This window comes from Hylobates moloch, unplaced genomic scaffold, assembly GCF_009828535.3.
Source record: "Hylobates moloch isolate HMO894 unplaced genomic scaffold, HMol_V3 SCAFFOLD_4, whole genome shotgun sequence".
Classification (NCBI taxonomy): Eukaryota; Metazoa; Chordata; class Mammalia; order Primates; family Hylobatidae; genus Hylobates; species Hylobates moloch.
Window position 1 is genome coordinate 75,762,813 of NW_026652279.1, and position 8,524 is coordinate 75,771,336.

General features: G+C 31.9%; 1 protein-coding gene across 1 annotated transcript in view; it reads left to right on the plus strand.

Moving 5' to 3' along the window:
- The window catches only part of GBE1 (1,4-alpha-glucan branching enzyme 1), a 284,910-nt gene that overhangs the window by 160,401 nt on the left and 115,985 nt on the right, over positions 1-8,524 (plus strand). The window contains exons 8-9 of the mRNA XM_032150400.2: positions 2,165-2,280; positions 5,047-5,174. Coding sequence (XP_032006291.1) covers positions 2,165-2,280; positions 5,047-5,174 — 244 coding nt within the window. The remainder of the gene's footprint in view (positions 1-2,164; positions 2,281-5,046; positions 5,175-8,524) is intronic.

The following is an 8,524-nucleotide window of genomic DNA, read 5'->3' on the forward strand; positions in this document are numbered from 1 at the left end:
TTTCATGATATTTGGTTAAAAAATAAAATTTTCTAGATTTTTGTTCTTTACTATTTTGTTCTAGATAGCTTAATAAATTTTGTCTATTGTATTTCATTAATGATTCATAAAATATAAAAGAAATTAAAAGCACTAGAAATTTGATTTATCACTTTAATCTTGTAGCAGTTTTTAAAAGATTGTGATTTTCAGACAATGTGTAAGAGTATTTCAGAGATCTGAAGAATAGAATGCAGCTTTTAACCCATGAGAACTTTTTAATTAGGTGCTCCATTGTCACTATTGTTTCTTTTCTGATTATCACAGGAATTTTTTTGTTGTTCATACAAGCCAAGAATCTGTCTACTAACGTAGTTATTCCCCAATGTGTCTTTTTATTTTAATATTTTAAACACAGTTTATCTCCTGTTTTGGTCAAGGATAGAATAGATTAAATATTGTAGTAAAAGGAATCAACAGGACTTTCATTACCTTTGACTTTCCTGCTGTGACACTAGGCAATTCTTTCTTTTCAATGATCAAGTTCACATCCTTTCCCTCTTCTGTTTTTCACTGAATCGCAATATAATTAACTTATCTTTCCCTTTACTTAGAAGAGTATATTCTTTTGAAAAAATTATTTTCAAAGGATTATTTGTATGCAATTTTATTCAAGTCTTCTTTCTGAAATTCTCATATAGCAAACTTGTTACAATATATAGATATATGCTTGGGGACGGGGAACTCTCTGTATCTTCCTTTCAATTTTGCTGTGAATCTAAAACTCTGAAAAATAAAATTTATTAATTATAAGAAAACTATAAACAATATGGTAATGAAAACTCCTATGCAAAATAGAGTGATTTTGATCTTACATAGTTCTAGTATATCTCGTTGTTTCTATTCATTTCTTCTGTTAAACAGGATTTCCCCCTTAAAGCATATGAATGTGCAATTATAGAACCATAAGCAAATACTACCTTCAAGGTTGCTTAACCTTAAAATCTTGAACCTCCTGTCTCCTTTTTATATCTATTAGATTGCTTGGATTTATTTTCTTTCTTTTTTTTTTTTTTTAACTTAGTAAGTTTTCAAAACTCAAAGTAACTTATTTAAAACAGTTAATTACTAACAACACTCATCTTTCCCCAGAGTTTGGATTTACAATTCTGAAGTTAATTTTGATGACTTAATCTTCATGTATGTCAGATTGTTCTTTAATACATGGAAGGTTTTAAAAATACATAAATTTCAACTGGGGTGAAGATTTGTGTACACTATTACAGAGGTTTGTCATTAAACTAAATGAGGTATTACAGTCTTAAAACCACAGTTATAATAAGATAGAGAACTCCACCATAACTATATGACTAAAGAAAATACTAATTGATGATGGCTTCTTTTCAATTGTCCAAAACAGACTTGTTTCGCGTGGTGTTTTTAATTGAGTTATACAGTTTCTTTGTTTTCCTTCTCTTTTTATGGATGTAGGACTCTTAAACTGGTAAAACTTTGTACTTTATTACACATGTGGTTTTTGGTAATTAGGTTTTCTTTTTTTTTTACCTCCACGAAACAGCAGTCTAGTCCATGTAATATTGCTTACCATGTGGTTGATTTTCTGTTTTTATCTTTTACTTTTTATTCTGAATCGTATCTGTTTGAAATTGTAGCATGAGGAAATATTTTAAGCAAAAAGTCATTGAAAGTCCTTTTTCTACTGATAATGAAAATGCATTTTCTGAAAGGAGAAAAATCACATAATTATGGTTACATTATATGAAAAGCCTTTTTAAAAATTCAGGGACTGGTAATAGGTTTTATTCCTTTGCTTTTTTTGAGCACTACTATGTAGTAATCACTTTTCCGGTTGCTGAGAACACAACATTGAATAAGACAGGGTCTCTGGTTTTGGAGTTCATGTTAAAAAATGTTTTCCCTAAATTTTCTTAGATATTAAGTAACTTTGTGGACTATAAAAATTAATAATTTTTCCTTGTAGAATGAGTTTCATCAACCAACTGAGATTCTTGTTAGTTTTGTGACTTTTATATATGTTATGTTTCTTGAACATTATGATTCTTAAGATAGAGCCCTATAATTTTAGTTAATAGGAAACATTTATAACAGTTAAGGAAAATGCTCTTTACATTTTGCTTAAATACATATTTCTCTTATATTTTAGCTGGGAAGTTTTAAGATTCCTTCTGTCAAACATAAGATGGTGGCTGGAAGAATATCGCTTTGATGGATTTCGTTTTGATGGTGTTACATCCATGCTTTATCATCACCATGGAGTGGGTAGGTAACCTGATATAATCAGGTTGGGGGTTAATTGCAGAAGCTGCAATAGCCATTACTGGTGTCTTGATTTTTATTAGTTCCATTACATATGCTCTCTCTGTAGTAATTTATTATCCCATTTTGGCAAGAGGTAGATTATAAGTACATTTTATAAGTAAACAAAAGGAAATCATTTCCTTTGAAATATATCTACTGAATATGCTATCATTCGTGTGTAGCTTAAAATTTTTTTGAGGAAACCATTTATTATAACACTATCAGGATGTGAACACTACAGCACTTCCAATGAAAATAAAAAATAATAGATGAGAACAGTTGTGAATGCGTAGGTTTTTACATATTACACATTGAATAAAATATGTATTTTAATTGTAGATTTACCTGGTTAAAATTAAATTATAAATTAATTTGAAATTAATTTATCAGACTCTCAGTTTAAAAGTTGTACAAAGAAGTAGAATCACAGAATATTAATCCCTCAATAGATGACATGGGAACAATTATTATTATTATTATTATTATTATTATTATTATTATTATTCTTGAGACAGCGTCTTGTTCTGTTGCCCAGGCTGGAGTGCAGTGGTGTGAACTCAGATCACTGCAAACTCCATCTCTCGGGTTCAAGCAATTCTGCCTAGCCTCCCGAGTTGCTGGGATTACAGGTGCCTGTCATCACACCCGGCTAATTTTTGTATTTTTTTAGTAGAGACGGGGTTTCACCATGTTGGCTAGGTTGGTCTCAAACTCCTGACCTCGGGTGATCCGCCTGCCTTGGCCTCCCAAAGTGCTGGGATTGCAGGAGTGAGCCACCACACCCAGCCAATTATTATTTTTTAATGGCCAAATATTCACTAGCAATAAACAGAAAAAAAAAAAAAACAAAGGAGGTGAAAAACGTGACTGTAAATCTTGAAAAGTGACTGCCAAGGAAAGAAGCTAAACATTCAAAGTGTGCTGCTGCTTGATTTTACTCATGATGCTGCCCGCTTGAAATGTTGCTAGGAAAGAAGTTGAATCTGTAAAACAGCAGATTTTATTGATATCCATTTCCCAGTTTCGGGGAAGCTGACTTACGGTATGCAAAGGCAAGCATGGCAAAAGTTCAGAAAAATCTTTTCCTAGATTTAAACACCTACGTGCCCCTGCAGAAACTACCTCACTGAGAGAGGAGTATATTCCAGGGATTTGTGGTATTAGAGAAATGAACCAAAGTTTATGGATATGGGATGTGCTTTTTATAGATACAGAATCCAAGAAATGGTTAAAGAAAAACATTCTGAGTTATTTAACATTTTTTTCTTCCTTGGAATGACAGAGAAAGCAACAAACAAAATCCCTGAAACCGCACAGCAGAAGATCAGATAGAATACCAGAAAAGTTGAGATAAGGCAATTAATATCAAGACATAGTATTTGATGTATAAACTCAGGAATAAAGAGAAATGTATCAGGAGGTGATGAATTTACCTGCAATTTACTTGCATGCATGAAAAAAAAAATGGTTGGACTCACAGTATTCTATTTGCAGAGGCGATGTCTGCCAAATTCTTACAAAGTGTGACTCAAACATTTGCTAGTTGAATGATGGTTGCCAGGGGCTGAGGAGTGGAGGAAATGGAGAGATGTTGGTCAAAGGGCACACTTTTGTTTTAAGGTGCATAAGCTATGCGGAATCTAATGTAACTATAGTTAATAATATTACTTGGTATTTGATGAGAGCCAACTTTAAGTATCCTTAACACACACACACCCACGCGCTCGCGCGCGCGCACACACACGCACACACACACGTGGTAACTATGGGTGGTGACGGATGTGTCAATTTGAGTATAGTAATCAGTACACAATGTATACCAATATCAAATCAGTACCTTGGAAACCTTGAATATATACAATTTTTATTTGTCAGTTAAATATTTTAAAATTAAAGAATGACAGCATCAAACAAAAATGAGAAACTTGGTAGTTATATTACTGCTGAAATATAAACATGAAAGAACTTGAAGAATAAGACTTCCATAATTGTACTTGAAAATATCCCTCAGTGATAGAATCCAGCAAACTGAGAAAAAAAAAATCAATAGAACTTAGATGTAGAGAAACAGGGTAAAAGGCTGATATTGAGCACAAATTTGATTTTATTATAACAGTAAGAGTAAATTACTGAAAGAATAGAAAGTAAATGGTATAATCCAAGTAAGTGAAATATACTATAACCAACCAAAGTTAGGACGTGGGAAAAGAGGAGGTAGGAGGAAGTTTGAGAATATATAATCTCTTTATCATAGGGAACTCCATATTGCATAAATTGAAGTGCATGTTTGAAATAATATAAATATTGTGTCTCAATTTTATGATGGTTTTCCTATTTTCTTTTCCTTACCTCAAAGGGATCTAATACAAACTAACATTAACATCTTAATGTGACAGAAAATGTATTGACAATTAGTTGATATTTAGAATTCCCTTTAGTATGATTTCACTTTTTTGCCATATAATTTAGCTAAAATTAAATTAAATCTTTAAAGTGCTTTGTTTTTCTCATGCGTGTGCATTTGTCAGACAAAATTGATTTGCAGAATTGTCTGAACTCTGAATGTTGACATGTAGTACTTTTCTAAGTATATTTGCTGATGCTTATGTTATCATTAAACTGCTACAATAACAATTCATGTAAACAAACTAATTGGTGGATGTATTTGTGCAGAGTTAAGACTTGCTTGTTAACATAATATATCCATATTGATTTTCTTTTTCTAAGGCCAAGGTTTTTCGGGTGATTACAGTGAATATTTTGGACTACAAGTAGATGAAGATGCCTTGACTTACCTCATGTTGGCAAATCATTTGGTTCACACTCTGTGCCCCGATTCTGTAACAATAGCTGAGGTAAAGCCATAGTGAAGTCTTACCTTCTGACCCCCTTTAATAGAGAGTATTTTGTCAGCATATAGTATTTGATTAATCAATCTCATGTTGTCAATAATTGCATAAATGAAATTCTACCCTGAGTATAGTGCAGCTGTCTTGTATGGGTGGCACATTATTTAGAATTCACTGTTTCCCTATTAGAAGATAATGTATACTAATTACTTGTCACCATTCTATTGTTAACAAAGAAAATGCCAGTGGTTGGAGAGTTAAATGTCCTAATCAGTGGACAGGCCCTTCGCTATGAGACCTTCAGCAGAGAAAAGAATTGAATATTAATGTGTGTCTGTCCATTTATTATTTTTTTTTCTTTTTTGGCTCAATCATTAGAGATAGGATGGGTCGCTGCCTGCAAGCTTCTCTGAAGCCTTTCTTATTCTGATGCAATTACCTTTCTTGTTTATGTTATTGCTCTCAGATTGCCAAATGTTCACTAGTTATTCATGATTCTTGAAGGTTCATGATTAACTGTCCCAAAGCTGCACTGTAATGATATAATTCCATATATGCATAATTGACAATTCCCCTCTTGGTGATACATGTGATAAATTAAGAAGTTTGTTAAATGCTTATGCTAATTTAGATTTAGTGCTAAAATCCCTCTGGTTTTCTAAGTTCTCTAACTAGGATTATTGTTAAAATTGAATTTATCATGTTAAAACTGTTCTATACAAAGTATAGTGGTTGGCATATAAAAATAGTAAGACTACTGTTAAAAAGAATTAGAATTAAGGTGTGTTTTTACATTGTTGGTGTTTAGTTTATTGGCATGAAATGGAATAGTCTCCTTGTAGTATTTATTTTTTGTATAGACTGTTTTTATATCCACCATTTCTCAAAATCAGAAATCTCCAGTTTTACAAATGGTATGATTTCATTGCTTGGATAGAGGAGAATAGTTTTATTCCCTTCAGGCATTTTACTTTCTAAGTATTTTCTGGGAATAGAGCAGTAGCCTTTCCTGAAATTGGTTCTCATGTACAATTAAAAAACAAACAACAACCTACCATACAGTTTAGACACCCAGTATTATTTCACAGTCATGACCTACCTACGTTTGATCATAGCACATCTTACTGATACTTGTGCTAATATTTTTTGTGCTGAATGTCTTTAACATCAATCAGAGCGTATTTTAAACTTTTGTCTTCTGTATATTTGTATTTTATTTGTCAAACATCAAAAAATTAATTATTTTGTCAATGAAATTTATGGCAATCCAAAGCAGAGATATTACAAATGACAAATTACTACCAATAATTAATGACAGCACAAATCAAAAGTGGGTACTGAAGAAAAAGAAGCGATGGTTTAATACATGAAAGTTAAAATTGTTACATTGATCTTTCCATTCATTTCAAGTAAAAAGTTTCATCATCTAGGGAGCTCTGGTCTGATTATCAGTGTTTCTACCAATGAAACTTTGAGACTTTAGCCTACTTTATATTACTTGGTTTTAGATTTTTTTAAAAAACAAGATGTGCCTTCAATTTATTCTACTTAAATTGAAAACTACTTCAATTTCAATACATCACTTTTCTGTCTAGCGGGAGTCTCTTCCAAATGTAGAATTGATCCCCGTGAACTTTTTTTTTTTTTAAGAAAAGGAATGTATTTGAACGAATAAGCAATGTAATTTTATTTAAATTCCTTTAGTAGAAATATTAATTTATTCATAATGACAATTACAAAAATTGAAACCTTATTTTGCTCAAATGTATCTACCATTTTACATTATTATATTTGCTATATTAATTAAAACATTTTTGATTGATGTATCTTTCCCTCTGGAATGGTTATAAGTGCCCTTTAGATAGTAAAAAATTAGAACTATTTTAATTTCATCCCACAGAGTGATTTTCATATGCCATATGAATAGACATCAATTGTTTTATATTTAGAGTATGTTTATTTTGATGACCTTTATGATTTACCTTATTTTTTTCTTAAAAATTTTAAAAGAACAGTCACTAACTTTCCACCTTCAAAAGGAGGGCCGAAACAACTCATATGCATTAATGAGGCAGCTTTCTAGAAATCAGATTTAGGAGTCAAGACTATATGATTGTTACTGAATCACCAGGGGTTCAGTCTAGGTCCTGCTGCTTGCTGCACAGAAAGCCAATCACTGAGACAATGATTATTGCCGTAGAAAAAGGCTTTGATCAGTCTCAAATCCATCTCTCTGACCAACTAAAATTAGAGGTTTATATAGTAAGAAATAAATGTAACAATGTGTAAGAAAACAGAACTAGAGAGGGGTAAGGAAGCAATCATGAGGAATGTCTGGTCTGGCATCTCATTGCATGCCGTGATTTGGTGAGCTTCAGTTCTTTGATACTTTTTTTTGAGAAGCTTGAGGGACAAATACAGGTTTCAAGCTTTTCAAAAGGATTAAATTCTATGTTTATCCAAAAAAATCTGTCTATGGGATGATTGGATTTCATGATGACCGTATGTTTTTCTTAGTAGATTCTATTTCCTAAAACAACATTGAGACTGGATATAGAACATGCCTTAATATTTTCTTGAGAAAATTTATCTTGATCTTTAATACCAGCCCATCACCAGTCATTCTTGACAGTTTGGTCTTTCGAAACTCTTTTCAGAAGGCATTGTGTCTGTAATTCTAGTTCCTAATATGGTGCCTGATATTTAATACATATTTATCCAATCCTGTCTGTGGAGATGTGACTTATATTTTGATAAATAGAATGATTGAAATGGCTTCTTTTCTACTGATCTTTTTTCTACTTTATAAACCATGAAGAACTATGCAGTAATAAGGTTACTGGCAAACATTTTATTTTCTTATGGATGTATTCTACCATATAATACATTTACTTATACCTTCCTTCCATAAGAAAAAAAAAAAAAGAAGCATTTGACCTGAGTCTCAGAGAGCTTCTGGTATGTGATAGTCTTTTATAGGAAGTAAGGATCATAATCTAAGGAAGACTTTGGGCATTGACAGGTGTACAAAAGCTTGTAACAAGTACATGCAAGGGGGGATATTTCAAAGTGGCCGAAGTACTTAGTAATTAAAATGAAATAGTAGGAAATAATGGTGGAAAGATGTCTTTCCATTTCACTTTCTGTGTACTTTAGTTAATGATCACAACTACATCACGTGGTTATTTCATAATTATAAGTATGTTTGTGTGTATTTAGGTCCTAGTTTATTAATCTTTGAAAGTCAGATATTGTGTCTTATCTTTTAATCCCTCAGAGCACCTCACTCATTCACTCAACAGATACTTACTGAATAATCTGCTTGTGCCAAGTATTATTAAACTATTCTAGATTCT